This window comes from Anopheles funestus, chromosome 3RL (genome assembly GCF_943734845.2).
Source record: "Anopheles funestus chromosome 3RL, idAnoFuneDA-416_04, whole genome shotgun sequence".
In the NCBI taxonomy this organism is placed as follows: Eukaryota; Metazoa; Arthropoda; class Insecta; order Diptera; family Culicidae; genus Anopheles; species Anopheles funestus.
This window is the reverse complement of record NC_064599.1, coordinates 23,506,810-23,521,714: the sequence shown is the minus strand read 5'-3', so window position 1 is coordinate 23,521,714 and position 14,905 is coordinate 23,506,810. Positions and strand designations below refer to the sequence as shown.

The following is a 14,905-nucleotide window of genomic DNA, read 5'->3' as shown; positions in this document are numbered from 1 at the left end:
ACAGCTTTATTTTTTTTTCTCCCCAATTTTCATCATTTCCTTTATATGCCGGTACCATCGTTACGCACCGTAACGCTGCCTTTCCCCCTGCAGGGAAACCGAATGCATATTCATTGGGACATTGGGTCGGTTAAAGATGCTGCCGAGATGCGACTAGCGGGTATGAGCATTACTAATAGCGCAGCAATGGATGCGGGGGCAATTTCGTTTCCGACTGGCATTGAAAAGAAAACGAAAGCGCAACGAACCGCAAGATCAATGAAGGTGTTATGGATAAAACGCGGGGTAGATAGACGCGGTGTACCGCATGGAAGAAAGTAAAACGTTACGGATCTGTAGAAAGGTGCGCGCGACAAGATGAATCAACACGCTTTTTTCAAGAAAAAGCAAATTCGGTATGTGAAATGCTGGGCTTTCTTGTGATAAAAATGTTGCGTTTGTTCCAGTATTACAAATTAGAAGCTGCTTATTGAACCAGCAAAATTCCATTCTGCAGATAAGCGGAAACTTCCGCATGTGAAGCCTAGTAAAAGATAAATTGCTTAATGATAGTATCATCGATCAACGCAACAGCCCAATAATCATTAAACCCTATGCACAACGACTTTTAGTAGCTAGCTTCCGCATGATCAGCAACATCATCTCGCGGCTGTGTTTAGCTTCCGATCACGGTGCAATGCAGTTTTGCAGTGTGTCCCTTCCTGCATGATAGGTGAGTTAAATTTGTTTCCACTTTCACTACTCAAACAGCTGTGAGCGAACTACGACTTCTTGCCGGTACGTTGCGTTGCGTTGAGTTCTGCAATTGCACAACGTCACGAAAGGTGGAAAAGTGATGGGAATAGGAGACAATCTCACATCTCACGAAATGTTTTTGCTAGATCTCGTTTTTTTATAACGTAAAATGTTAAAGAATTCGTTAGAATTAGTCATATGTTGGTAAGTTTACACAACAGTAAACATATGAAACGTTCGTAATTTGTAAAATCAAAACCAAAGCTCAGCAAGAGTCACAAACCTGCTTAGGAATTACGTCCAGGAACGCATGGCACAGAAAATCGAATTTCTACTTCCCAATAGTGTTTCGTCAAAAAATTATCAGAATCTTTAAAAATTAAAAATATTTTTAAAGAAGGTATTCAAATCCAGCACTTGCCCAATCAGATTTTGAAATGATCAAAAATGAATATTAAAATGAATTGCGTTTAAAATTTGGTGAATTGGGTTTTGAATGCAAAATTTTGTCAATAATTTTCCAATAAAAAAAACACTCTAGAGAATTACTGTTAAATTATGCAAACAATATCTGAAAAAACATTTTCAGGAAATCGACATACAGGCCTCCAAGAAGTACTGGGCACCGATTTGCAAAACTCGTCTAAAAACTCGTTTGAGAAAAACTCGTCTAAGCATTGAGAATCTGCTTTTCCGCCTGGAGGGAACTTTATTCTTTGGACTGTAACTTGATATTTTTACCAAATATTCCCAAAAATTGAAGCTTTGAGAAAATGTAATAAAAATATGCATTTTTCCTCTCCTAATATCAACAACTTATCGATCTTCCACCAACAGAACCAGCCATTTCCATTTCGCTCTTTGGACGTTCGAGATAATAACAACAACAAAAAACCCCGATCTTCAAGTATTAGTAGTAGGTATTGCATAAATAAAAGCTAATCCACCCTTTCCACCCAAGCGCCGGGAAAGCAGCGAAAACAGCACCCCAAAAGCAACATAACAAAAACAAACCTTTATTTCGGTTGTTGTCGTTGCGCACGTGCAATGGTGGTGGGAATTCAGATTGGGCTCTCCCACCACACCGAAAATGCAAACCAAAAAAAAAAAACACTTCGTTGGTTGCAAAAGTGAAAAGTGAAATGCGAACAGCACACGAGGCCACGCTTGTATGGAGAACCCCAAGACGATCGTGTGGGTCGTGTGTGGATCGGTGAAGTCATCGCTGTCCTGGATGGTGGTTTGTTGGTGGGGAGAATTGTAGCGTTTGCTCCGGCGCCGGTATTACCACATGGCGGCCGATACCGGAATTGACTCCAGCGCAGTCGATGCTCGGGAACGGTGAAGTCAACATGCGATCGGTATCCGGTCACGAAGTGGCTGCACGAAAGTGGGTTAGTGTGATCAAGTCGGAAGGTAGGATGCGTCGTGCGGTACCGCTGGTGGTGCAGTGTTTGTTGCTGCTGATCGTAACCGATCGTGCCAGTGCTATCAGCTATCGGAAGGATACGGGGTAAGTAAATGTTAGACAGACGAGAGGAAATACATCGGTGGAACAGCTGGTAGACTGTGATGTAACGCAATGTTTCCGCTTAGATTCGTAACGGATGGTATGGATCAGTTCGTGTTCCGGGAACCTTCGGCGAGTGCGAGAGATCCTCCCTCCGGTGAACAGTTTACACCCATGTACACACACATCAACCCACAGGTGAAGCGTTCCGGAAGGGTCCGTTTCAGTGACAATCCCGACACCGCACCGTTTAACGGTGGCGTGAAGAATAATTTCTTCGGAACAGGATCCGTAGCTAGCGGAGGTTCATCACCAGCTGGATCACCATTTGTACACCGCGATCGTGACAGTGATCAGTTCTATACGGTCGGTGCCTCGATACAGTTTGCGGGTAGTGGTGGCGATACAATCACACCGCCACCACCGATCGCTCCGGTAAACAGTCAGCAGAAACCGAAACGAAAGAAGAACAAGTACAAGTATGTAGCGAATGATAAGATCTACAATGCGGGCGATGGTTCGGAACAGGGTCAGTTTTCTCCGTACGCTACCTACGGAGAATCACAGCGATATTCTTACCCGCTGCAAGGCAACTATCTGACACCGAATGGAGCACGTCCGCAGGGTGCACAGTATGATCCAACTATGATAAACTATCCTGAGCTACAGAAGCAACAGTATCCGTTTAGCATTGGAACACAATTCCCCGGCAGTAACTATTACAACAGCCAGCAACAGACAGTGCCCGGTGGGGGAACTGGTCCTTACAATCCTTACCAGTACCAATACCCAGGAACTTACGCATCAGATTCACCGTACACCAACAATCCTTATCAACAAGGATTCTACCCACCACAACCACAACAACAAATACCCAGTTCTTCAGGTTTTGGACAACCGCCCAACGCACAAAGTATTCTCGGAGTGCTGCAAAGTATCTTCAATTTTGCCCCAGGTACATTCGGTTCGCTCACACCCGCCCCAACACGTCCCCCCGGTACTGCGTTCTCAAATCCCCAAGGACCCGCTAGTAGTTTTGGTGGCGTTGGTGGACAGTTACGACAAGCGTTAGATAACATTTCCGAAAATGATGAACTACAGTGCGTTCCGAAGCTGGTCTGCATGATGTCTCGCAGTTCCAGTGGGCAAGGATTTAGTAGCTATGTGAACAGGGGTCTACTGTCCACGTAAGTAGTATACTCACGGGTTTTGTTGTCGCACCGAGCTATATCCAGTTGTGATCTACTCTTCTTTGCAGCATTCTCAGTGCCGTTCCGGACAGCTCACCATGGTTAAAGTTTTCGCGGGCAGCACTGCTGGGTTATGGAATCGGAGCAAACAGCTGCGATGCTTACTATCCCAAGTGTCCGAAGGATGAGATGGAGATTCTCTACTACTTGAACAATCATCGGGGTGGATTTTTCCGGTTCTTTAGTAACGGTGAACAAGGTCAACAGCAGCAGCAGCAGCAATATGGGTAGATACCTCTACAAAACAAAAGGAATCATTGAATGTTTAGTGATGAAACCAAACTAAAAAAACAAATGACCGCAAGACCGTACGACTACAATAATGTGCCAATCAACGGGTTGAGATAGGACAAAAGCTTCCGTTGTTTGTTCGCTCTCGTCTGTTCCATACGCAATCTTATTTATTGTTCGGCACTAGCACGAAATACATGTGTCCCTGTTTATGTACATACCTACCAGAAAGCATGTAAAGAAGGTGCTGCAGTTTTTTTTTTTTATTTAGAGAGTGTTACCCAAATCTAGTGTAACTAATGTGGCGCCTACTGTTGTGGGAAAGTGATTTAAAGTGGAAACGCTTGGCTGTGGGAAAGTTGGGCTACTTTGTTATCACACACGCTGCTGCAGTCCACATTTCAACGCTAGCAAGCAAGTGGCGGGAAAAGCGTTCGATTGTGTTTTCGCACAAACCATTCACACATGTTTATGCAATCGATTAACGATGTGTTTTTTAAATCTTCTATTTAACTGCGCGATATTTTCAATAATGAACCCACTGTGTCGGTAAAAATGGTTGTTAAAAATATTGAAACAATAAATTTAAATTAAAAATGATCTTAAAAAAAATTAATCATTGACTGTTGTTAAATTACAATAATTTCATAAGACCATTCATCAGCCAAAAAATTTCGCTTTGCATATATCTGCAGCACCAATGGGCACTTTCGCAACAAGAGTTCAAGCTACCATTTCGGGATTCCCGGTTGTCGTTGGTGAAGCAACGACAGCCAAAAATCGTACACAACACAATCTGAAGCTCACCTGCGGAGGTGGACACACCGAGGGTTGTTTACTTTCATCGACCTCATCTTAGCGGTAACAGTCCCGCGGTTAACTCTACTCGTTTCGCTGTACACCTGAGATGATGATGACGCATCTCTCCTTCCACGCGGTCGCTCTTATTGCCTTCACGGACATGAGTTATTCAATCCGAGCGGACGTAATAGTGGTAGCGCTAGTGCTCTTCCGAAATGCGCTAACAGGGATGTATCGGTTCCGAAAGATGGACTTATCACACCCAGGCGTGGGGGATGGATGTTTTCTGCATGATCTTTCCTACTATCGACGAATTGTGTCTAACCAATCCTATCGAATCGTGTTCAACCTCAACCGAAAAACACAGGACAATAATGTGTATCATTATTGGAGCCAATCAGCTAGCACGGGTATCATCGGGCAAAGGTTGTTACTGTTTGTGCAATACATATTGGCCAACCGTGAAGCTGGATCTGGGTGAGCTTATTAGATGAAGGAAATGTGTATTACTTCCTACAGCCGGCGGAATCGGTGGGCAACAGGTGAGCAAGACCGTAAACATGGAAGATAATAAAAATCAATTACATGACGTACCCCGGGAACCGGATAATAATGTTGAGCATTGGTCGAACTGTGACTTAAGTGTTGTTTGGTAAGGGAAGTTATAAAGTGTTTCTACTATTGTGCGTGGTGTGAAAACGGTTGACGATAACTTGTCGATTCGATTCATTGCCTTTGATTGGTTTCGTTATTATTGGCAGTGGTGGAAGATCTAAAACAAAAGGAAAATAGATAAATTAAGAGAAATAATTATATATTTAATGCAATAAAAATAATATATCCTTAACATAAATTGAAGCTTGTTTTCACAACACGCTGTTTTCCTTCACATTCATTATTGATACACGTTGTCCGTTAGGTTTCTCCGGGTTAACGGATAGCTCTTATTGCGCATGTGTCCTCCAGCATCCAAAGGAATCGGGATAAACACAGTACACAGTATAAAAGGAGCGGATAGTACGCTTTCTTGCCTTCATTTGGGCACGTGAATTTTAACGAAATAGTTCTTTGCTACACCTTCTGATCCATAAAACTTTTAAGTAAGTGAGCTATACGATCATTAGTGCTGTGTTGTACAAAATCTTCTCTACTTATCGTAGAAGCATACGGTGAGATGTGAGCGCTACAAGCCATAACAACAGCAGGGCCCGATTCCTTCTCTCAATGACAACAACGGAAGGACCGAGTGGTATTTCTTCAAATGAAATACAAACAAACGCACCGAAAATCAACCACCCGGAAGATGCTAAAACGGGCAGTGTTTTCCGCGGGTTAAACTCGCTCCTTCGCAGCGCTACCGGACATGACGCACAATGCTTTACATCCTTCGATGCGTTTGTTCATCGATGCATGTACCGTCGAGTCGATGGGGCTGCTCTCGGGGTAGCACGGGCCCTTTTCGGACTGGCCATGCTAATCGACATACCAGAGGAACGGGCTGGTGGTGATTTGGATCTTCGCTGGGGTGAACCCCGCGACTGCCGGTTTCCGCTAATCCATTCGATGGAACCACCACCATCGCTACCGAAAATGGGTATCATTTACGGGTTGATGTGGGCCGGTGCGTTAGGCATTATGCTTGGATATCGCTTCCGTACATCCGCTGCCATCTTCACCGGGACGTATTGGTACATTTTTCTGCTGGATAAAAGCGCCTGGAACAATCACAGCTACCTGTACGGGTTGCTCGGGACAATATTCCTGTTCACCGATGCGAACCGATGCTGGTAAGGTGGAAGTCTAGGATCATAAGGGGAATCTTCCACTAAAACACTTCTTTCCCTTATTGCAGGTCCATTGATGCATTGCAAACCGCGTCCGAAGAGCAAACGGTTCCTTTTTGGAATTATTTCATTCTCAAGTTTCAGTTCTTTGTGCTCTACTTTGTGGCCGGATTAAAAAAGCTATGCCGTGAATGGCTATCTGGATATGCAATGACTAATCTAAGCTATCATTGGGTGTTTTTCCCATTCCGTGCTTTGCTCGGACCAAAGCTTACCGATCTACTAATTGTCCATTGGTTTGGATGCATCTTCGATACGACGGTTGTGTTTTTCCTGATATACGGCCCTACGCGCAGGGTGGCCACCCTTTTCGCAAGTGCATTTCATCTGATGAATTCTAGGCTCTTCCACATCGGTATGTTTCCGTGGGTCTGTCTATCCCAACTGCCTCTTTATTACAGTTTTAGCTGGCCTCGAAGCATTCTATTTGCGAACAATGCTCAAATATCTTTAAAGAATGAACATACGCAAGAGGAAAGCTGGGAACGGGTAGGACATCCTGAAAACAAAAGAAAACATAACCATCATCGTCGTAAGTGGACAATGGTGACCATGTTGGCGTACTGTTCACTGCAACTCTTTCTACCCTATTCGCACTTCCTCACCAAAGGGTACAATAATTGGACAAATGGTTTGTACGGTTACTCGTGGGATATGATGGTACACGCTTGGGACACCATCATGATTGGCATCCGGGTCGTGGATCGTCAGAACCCGGAACGCGTACATTATGTCGAACCGTTCGCTTTTACCGATAACGATCGTTGGACGAAACATGCCGATATGGCCGTCCAATTTGCACGATGCATCGAACGAAACATTCAGCAGGAAGCGCCAAAGATATGGACCACAGCAACTGGCCCGAGTTCGATTGGAGTACCGGCACATCCAAACGTTTCCATCTATTTCGACATTTGGTGCAGCATGAATGGACGATTTCAGCAGCGTATATTCAACCCAAATGTGGACATTCTGCAAGCACCGTGGTCTCCGTTCGAACCGGTCGAATGGGTTCTTCCCTTGCTGCATCAATTCAGCGCACTGCGCGATACGCTCATACGTCGTAAAACGGATGAAGTTCTTGGCTGGAGTAATCATTCGGATGTATTGTTCATTGCCGACTTTCCCGGTCTAACGTTACGCAACTACGTTGGAGAAGATCTGTACAATGTTTCACTGACCGTCCTGCAGGGTACTGTTCGGTATGAAGCATCTCTGGATGAAGACGTTCCGAAAAGTTCCGAAATCCTCCATACCGGACAAAGTGCATCACTTCCAGCGGGTACCTTCCATGCAATTGAAACGATCGGTGGGAAACCATCCTGTTATATGTACACGTACGTAAACCGCACCAAGGAGCTGGAGGCTAGTCGGAATGGGGCAGATGCGATATCAAACCCCCCGGCTATGCTTCCGCTCGGTGACGAGTTGCTGCATCGTTGGGAGAACTTTGTTCGCTTTCTGCAACATGTTGGCAATTCGTTGCTTTATGAGCTGTACGGTGTACCGATGCCAAGACGCCTGAAGGAACTGTTTGCTGATGGTTAGTGCATAAGAAAGACGTTGTGTAATATGTGTTGTGAAAATGGACGAGATAACGATGTGATTTTGTTTTGCAATTATTTCATACACCGCGAATGCTTCAAATAATAAACCTTAAAAATTATGATTAAACAACGTTCGATGTATTTTTGACTCTAAAACAAATTACTAGATTAACTATTAGTGGCGCCAATGTACTTACGTGAGGCAATTTTTACTGATTTTCTAGTAACATTTTCAAACACAAACAATTCTGCCAGTTCTCGTGTTGACACTTATCGTTTTCCTGTCAAAGCAGCTCTCGCGAGCGATGTTTGCAAATTATGCTGTCAGTGCGAAACGTCAGCTGAAAAATGGCCGCGCTGCTGCAAGTCGTATCAAAACAAGCTCCCCATTTGAACCGCAGCCTGTTGGAAGGTGTACGACTTTCGTTTAAAAATCATCATCCGCTGTGTGAAAACTATTGCCGGCTTCACTCACGGGTAAGTGTGGTACGATTTTATCTGTTCACGTACGTTTTATTCCAACCTGCTTGAAGCAGGCGTTCAGGGAACCACCTGTCCACGGTACTCTCGCGTAGTGCGTAATCCCGTGCTGCTCCAAGTCGCGCATGATAGTGTGTCCGGGAGGCTGGCGGTGGCTGGTAGAGAGTGAATCGATACGGGATGTGCAATGATTTGTAAATTAAATTCCCTCTTCCAAACCTTCCCACCTGTGACTGATAGTTGATCTGTGTACAATTTCAGCCGTGATTCATCTTTTCGCTCTCTGCCAACCATCGCCACCAACACTGCACGTACCCGATAAAACAGATAAGCAGCCAAAACCACGCTCTTATCAGAAGGAACGCGAAAAAAGAGCTTCAAAAACTGCCTCAGGGTCAAGGCCAAATATTACGTCCGTGTGGATGCAAACAGCTGCCGGCTTACATAACGCCAGACGCAATGACAGCTGACGGAATGACCTCGATACGCAGCGCAGGAAGAAAAGGCGCAAAACATCCCAAAGAATGTGTGGACCATATAGCACTGTTTCGGTGGCTAAAACGATTGGGATGGAGGAATGAAACGGTACTAAGAATAGCCAGCTTTGAAAACACGGGCAAAGGATTGTACTCACGGAAGGCACTAGAAAACGGAGACTGCCTCATAGAGCTGCCGTACGATGCCATGATTGGCCTAAATGTTCTCGAACAAGATGATGATTTCCGCAACATGTTCGATGAAACAGCTATTCAAGAGAGTGCTCTATCCCTGGAAAAGCTTCCCTTTCAGTCTTTGCTTGCATTTTATTTGTGTGTAACAAAGTGCTCTCGTTGGGACGCCTATCTTCAATCACTTCCAACCAACTTCACGAATCCTTACTTTTGTACAAAGCAAGAATTGGTCCATCTATCAGAAGTATTGCTACAAAGAATGGTGGAGCAAAATGGTCAGATAAAAAGCGGTTTGGAGAGAATTCAATCCGTCCTACGGCCCGAATGGAAGCTAACTGTAGAGATGGAAAAATTTAAATGGGCTTATTTTGTTATAAACACACGCAGCGTTTTCCTCGATCCTATGGCAGTTAAAATGATCAACAGCTTTCTACCGTCCGGATCGCTGTTTGAAAATTTCCTAGCAGATGAACCTTCCATGGCACTGGCACCGTTTCTGGACTTTTTCAACCATCAAAGTGGTACGAAAACGAACAGCGAACTATCACTATCGATCGCACAAATACGCGATCGATTACTAAACGAAAAGCCGCTAGAGTTATGCTACAAACTTCACACCGACATGCCATACCGACCCGGTAGACAAATTTTCATAAGCTACGGTACACACAACAACACCAAATTGTTGCTCGAATATGGATTTTTCATTCCCTCAAATCCGGACGACTTCGTGGAGCTTACGATCGGTACGATTAATGCTTTCATCAAGCACGATCCGGAATTGCGCTGTTTACGCTTGCCGCGCGAAAAGTATCGCTTTCTGGCCGATCATCATCTGGACGAACAGTTGTTTTTCGTTGCGGACGATCTGCTCAGCCACAACCTAGCCGTCTGCCTGACGGTACTGTTCGTAGAGCGTAACATTCACCACATGAAAACGGTCGCATTCGCAGCAACTCCGCCGCTCGAACCGATCCGAGCAATTGCACTTCGATTGTTGGACTTTTTACTGCTAGAAATCAAACAAAGCATTGAAGGATTAAACGCACTTCCGGAGCTTAGTCCTGCCGGGACCGCTTACCGAGAGTACCGTCGAGAGTGTGGAGTATTTTTAAATAAAATTAAAAGTAATTTTTGAGCAATGCGATTGTTTTTCTTCACGTCAATTATTCTGCATTCTTTACAATTAGCAACTGCATGTTAGTGCGGTCGTTGTCACTAGCTGGTACAATGACAACCGGAAAAGAAGAAACATGGAGCCTTGGGCTCAACGGCGAAGCTACTGCACGCAAACGACATCGAAGAAGAATCAACAAGCGACCGAGAATGCCCTGCTGAATATCTTTCAGAAGAAGAAAAAAGGTAAGACGAAAGGATCCTCGCAGTATGCAAATTACTACTTCACCTTTCAGTTAAATTAGAACATTAATACGCACCTTACCGTTTTGTAACTTTACATTAAATTTTCGCATTCCACATTACTGACCCGGCGTGATGCATCCTGTTATTGATTTGCTGTGTTGCAACATTTTAAAACGTTCTCACACTACGGGAAGGTTTAAATGGACTTCCAGACGTAAATTGAATGTTCCATTTCCCGCTCCCGGCAAGAGTGTTATGAGTGAGAGATAAGTTAGTTATTAACCTACAACAACACACTGTAATAAGTTGCTTAGTACGACAACATACGAAACAAAGTTTTTACGCAAGATCGTTTTGCTTTTTTGAATTGTTGCTTTGTCCATCCGGTTTGTATGGCCATTTCATTTCTGTTTCTTTGGCACATACGCACACACACACACTACTCTAAACGGTCATCCAGATCAGACTATAACAACTCGTTTACATTTACACGAAATTGTTCAAAATTTTGGTCCTGTACAGCTGTTTATGATTGAGTCGTAATGCACAAATTGAAGATCGTATCCTCTGTATGTTATTTGTTTGATCATTTTTTTCCTTTTGTTTTGGTTTTTAAGTCGGTTTATAGCCAACAGCATTACGATGTGGGTGTGTTACGTTATTCTCTGGTACTTCTTTTCTTTTTCTCTTTTTTTTCCTATTGCTGTTTGCAAATTTTGAATCAAACATGAAATGATCCTTTGGCCGATCATTTTACGCACTCGGCAACGAAATGTGAAAATCAAACGAAACGATCGAATCCTCTCGCTACCTCTCGCTAGGTGGTGTTTCATCTTGGGGAAACCGTACCATTCATAGCGACTCACCGGCGAGTAGTTTATCGAAGGATATGTCTCCCGACAGCCCCAAACGCCAACGGCTGCAACAAGCGCAGCAAGAACGGTACTATCGATCGCATTCATCATCACCGCTCACGGGGCAACTAGCGAAACCACCTAGCATAACTTCGAACGGGTCCTTCCTCCCATCTCAACCCTCACTGCAAGCACCATTCACGAAACAACCACCACCCATTCGTCATTGTTTCCATCTAGGGCACCATCCGGCGTCGGGCGAATCGATCGGCACGTACGATGGACCGGAAATTACCGCCACGGATATGATCAAAGCGATGGCGACCTACATCTGGCCAAAGGACGATGCGATGGTGCGAAAGCGGTAAGATGAGTAGAGAGGAAAAAATCTGTAGCAAACAAATGAACCTTACTTTACTTTTTAGGGTATTAATTTCTTTGAGTTTGCTCGGCGGAGCAAAGGTGCTGAATGTGTGCGTTCCGTTCCTATTTAAAATGGGCGTCGATAATCTGAACCTGTTAAGCATGGATACGGTTCCGCAGGCCGCCTCAGCATTAACGATATCCGTGCTGTTAGGATGTAAGATCATAAGAAAGTTTACTGTGTTTTGCGAGATTTTAATGCAGTTCTTCTTCCACAGATGGTATTGCACGTGCCGGTGCAGCTGGTTTCAACGAGCTGCGGAATGCAGTGTTTGCACGCGTTGCCCAACATTCGATACGCAAAATTGCTACCAATGTGTTCCTACATCTGCACAATCTCGATCTACAGTTTCATCTAAGCAAGCAAACGGGTGCGCTGTCTAAGGTACGGTACGACAGATAAAGGGAACCCGAAACAATTCAATTCATGGTTTAAATTTGTTCTTCTCCCAGACGATTGATCGTGGCTCACGAGGCATCAACTTTGTGCTGACGGCGATGGTGTTCAATGTTGTACCGACCATGTTTGAGCTGGCGCTCGTATCAAGCATACTCGGCATAAAGTGTGGCATGGCCTATGCTGCCCTTTCGATGGGTTGCGTTGGTGTGTACAGTGCGTACACGCTCGCGGTAACCCAATGGCGTACCAAGTTCCGCATCTTCATGAACCAGGCGGAGAACGAAGCGGGCAATAAGGCGGTCGATTCGCTGATCAACTACGAAACGGTGAAATATTTCAACAACGAACAGTACGAAGCGAATCGCTACGATCAGGTGTTGAAGAAGTACGAAGACGCTAGTCTGAAAACTAGCACCAGTTTGGCACTGCTAAACTTCGGCCAGAATGCCATCTTTAGCGTGGCGCTGAGTACGATTATGGTGATGGCCGCAAACGAAATCGCACAGGGCCGTATGACGGTCGGTGATCTGGTGATGGTGAATGGGCTGCTCTTTCAACTGTCCATCCCGCTCGGATTTCTCGGGAGCGTGTATCGCGAGGTGCGTCAGGCACTGCTCGACATGCGCACCATGTTTACGCTGATGGGCGTCCAGAGTGCGATCCAGAGTCGTGTTAACGCCCCACCACTAGATGTGCGACGCGAGACGGCATCGATCGAGTTCCGCAACGTTGGTTTCCGGTATGCGCAAAGTAACGACATTTTTAAAGATCTTTCCTTTACCATCCCGGCCGGTAAGAAGATAGCCATTGTCGGTGGGTCCGGTTCGGGCAAGTCGTCGATGGTGCGCTTGCTGTACCGCTTCTTCGAACCCACCACCGGCGAGATCCTAATCAATGGGCAAAACATTCGTGAAGTGGATCTGCAGAGCTTACGGCGGGCGATTGCCGTTGTGCCGCAGGATTCGGTACTGTTTCACGATACCATCCGACATAACATCCACTATGGTGATTTGTCTAAATCGCAGGAAGATCTTGAAAATGCTGCCCGTATGGCGGATCTCCACGATTCGATACGGCAGTGGCCGAAACAGTACGATACGCAGGTTGGTGAACGAGGCCTTAAGTTATCGGGTGGAGAAAAGCAACGGGTAGCGATAGCGCGAGCGATCTTGAAAAATTCACCCATCCTCATATTCGACGAAGCAACGAGCAGTTTGGATTCCATCACTGAACACGTGAGTAGCAAACTTGGGATAACAAAGCAACATTAAAGTTGGACGATTTTTTGTACCGGCTTTTCTCTTTTGTTCGCAGAACATCCTTCAAGCATTGGCACGGGCAACGGATAATCGTACCAGCATCTGCATAGCTCACCGCCTGTCAACTGTGATGGATGCGGATGAAATCTTAGTCCTAGAGAATGGTCGTGTTGGTCAACGTGGCACTCACGATCAGCTGCTAAGAAGCGGAGGTCTTTACACAAAGCTGTGGGACACCCAGAATCGGTTATACAATATTGGTAGCAAGAAAACGAACGTTGAGGAGAAAAAGTAACGAGCGTAGAAAATGTTTGCTTGTACCACCGCAAAGGGTGCAAAATTTAACGGGAAGCGTTGTTGACTATTTTTAATCCCTACCACTGATGTTCACTTAGGCTCCAGATTCCACTAGTAGAACAGTTGATGATATGAAGAAGTAGATCAATTGGTGATTATTTTGATTGAAGCGATTTCAGTTCTCGGTGACTTTATTAGGAAGATTGATATGTCCAGTGTACAGTGAAAATGAACAAATAAACTACAATATGTATAAACTCTACCGGCGCACCCCCGTTTACTTATTTTCAATTGAGAGCTGAATGAAAATGTGCTTATTTTGAATCAAGCGAATTCAAATTTTGAAATCGAAACACACAGCACCGACTGACAGCATTTTCAACCGGTACTCCCGCGCAAGCTGTCTTATCGTTTGACAGCTGTCAAATCGGCGAAAAACACATCAACTCGGAGAAAGTTTGCAAACATTTACCACGACGCGGTGGACGAAAATTTTGTGAAAATCACTGTTGAAACACACGTTCGATCACACAATGGCCGATGTGCTGGATATCTACAACCACGAGGAGTTTGAGGTGGACGAAGATGGCGACCAGGGAATCGCACGGCTGAAGGAGAAGGCCCGAAAACGGAAAGGACGCGGTTTCGGCAATGAAAGCATTCCCCGCGAAACGATTGACTACGAGCGCATGCAGGACGATGAAGAGGAAGCGGAACCGGGCCCACAGCGATCGGTCGAAGGATGGATTCTGTTCGTGACATCGATTCACGAGGAAGCGCAGGAGGACGACATACAGGAAAAGTTCTGCGAGTTCGGTGACATCAAGAACATTCACCTGAATCTGGACCGTCGGACCGGCTTCCTCAAGGGTTATGCGTTGGTGGAGTATGAAACGTACAAGCAGGCCCTAGCGGCGAAGGAAGCACTGAACGGTTCGGAGGTGCTTGGACAGACGATTTCCGTCGACTGGTGCTTCGTCAAAGGGCCAAAGAAGCTTAAGAAATCTTCCGACCGGCGTCGGCGATAGGAACATTAGAATCCGGAAACCTGCTAATTATCGTTTAAGTAGGTAACACATCCATGCATTACAAAACCACAAGAACTCACCTAGCACGAATCGTTCGACGGTTGCGTTGTACACCCCAAACACAAAGAAGAGAGAATGTAATATTCAAGTGTAAAATTTGAATGAAATAAATTAATCAACTATCTAACATACCTCGTATGGGAGAATGTATTT

At 45.1% G+C, this 14,905-nt stretch overlaps 4 protein-coding genes across 5 annotated transcripts; all 4 read left to right on the top strand.

The window, feature by feature from the left end:
* The first annotated feature begins 1,373 nt into the window (after window positions 1-1,373).
* Window positions 1,374-4,433, top strand: LOC125772053 (uncharacterized). The gene is made up of 3 exons (XM_049443380.1): window positions 1,374-2,248; window positions 2,332-3,432; window positions 3,504-4,433. Exons 1-3 carry the CDS (start codon window positions 2,064-2,066, stop codon window positions 3,724-3,726), a joined length of 1,509 nt encoding a protein of 502 aa, XP_049299337.1. The 5' UTR covers window positions 1,374-2,063; the 3' UTR covers window positions 3,727-4,433.
* Window positions 4,434-5,493: 1,060 nt separating this feature from the next.
* LOC125772046 (vitamin K-dependent gamma-carboxylase) lies at window positions 5,494-8,126 on the top strand. Its single transcript, XM_049443370.1, has 3 exons — window positions 5,494-5,627; window positions 5,688-6,314; window positions 6,380-8,126. Exons 2-3 carry the CDS (start codon window positions 5,752-5,754, stop codon window positions 7,917-7,919), a joined length of 2,103 nt encoding a protein of 700 aa, XP_049299327.1. The 5' UTR covers window positions 5,494-5,627; window positions 5,688-5,751; the 3' UTR covers window positions 7,920-8,126.
* A 109-nt stretch (window positions 8,127-8,235) lies between these two features.
* LOC125772039 (iron-sulfur clusters transporter ABCB7, mitochondrial) lies at window positions 8,236-13,926 on the top strand. 2 transcript variants are annotated; one of them, XM_049443360.1, is made up of 7 exons: window positions 8,236-8,395; window positions 10,260-10,431; window positions 11,526-11,649; window positions 11,711-11,865; window positions 11,927-12,093; window positions 12,162-13,343; window positions 13,423-13,926. In XM_049443360.1, the coding sequence occupies exons 1-7, from the start codon at window positions 8,267-8,269 to the stop codon at window positions 13,660-13,662; spliced, it is 2,169 nt and encodes a 722-aa protein (XP_049299317.1). In that variant the 5' UTR covers window positions 8,236-8,266; the 3' UTR covers window positions 13,663-13,926. The 2 variants fall into 2 exon arrangements, with proteins under 2 accessions (XP_049299317.1, XP_049299316.1); XM_049443359.1 differs by having other exon boundaries at window positions 11,253-11,649.
* Window positions 13,927-14,073: 147 nt separating this feature from the next.
* Window positions 14,074-14,902, top strand: LOC125772073 (RNA-binding protein 8A). The gene has a single exon (XM_049443427.1). The coding sequence runs from the start codon at window positions 14,198-14,200 to the stop codon at window positions 14,690-14,692; it is 495 nt and encodes a 164-aa protein (XP_049299384.1). The 5' UTR covers window positions 14,074-14,197; the 3' UTR covers window positions 14,693-14,902.
* Window positions 14,903-14,905: the final 3 nt, after the last annotated feature.

Excerpts from the sequence above, each read along its gene's own strand:
- LOC125772039 (XM_049443359.1), top strand. The coding sequence starts at position 8,267 with ATGGCCGCGCTGCTGCAAGTCGTATCAAAACAAGCTCCCCATTTGAAC. Across the intron at positions 8,396-10,259 it reads ATTGCCGGCTTCACTCACGG|CAACTGCATGTTAGTGCGGT; the intron begins GTAAGTGTGGTA and ends CTTTACAATTAG. Across the intron at positions 11,650-11,710 it reads GATGCGATGGTGCGAAAGCG|GGTATTAATTTCTTTGAGTT; the intron begins GTAAGATGAGTA and ends TTTACTTTTTAG.
- LOC125772053 (XM_049443380.1), top strand. The coding sequence starts at position 2,064 with ATGCTCGGGAACGGTGAAGTCAACATGCGATCGGTATCCGGTCACGAA. Across the intron at positions 2,249-2,331 it reads AGCTATCGGAAGGATACGGG|ATTCGTAACGGATGGTATGG; the intron begins GTAAGTAAATGT and ends GTTTCCGCTTAG. Across the intron at positions 3,433-3,503 it reads AACAGGGGTCTACTGTCCAC|CATTCTCAGTGCCGTTCCGG; the intron begins GTAAGTAGTATA and ends TCTTCTTTGCAG.
- LOC125772046 (XM_049443370.1), top strand. The coding sequence starts at position 5,752 with ATGACAACAACGGAAGGACCGAGTGGTATTTCTTCAAATGAAATACAA. Across the intron at positions 6,315-6,379 it reads ACCGATGCGAACCGATGCTG|GTCCATTGATGCATTGCAAA; the intron begins GTAAGGTGGAAG and ends CCCTTATTGCAG.
- LOC125772073 (XM_049443427.1), top strand. The coding sequence starts at position 14,198 with ATGGCCGATGTGCTGGATATCTACAACCACGAGGAGTTTGAGGTGGAC.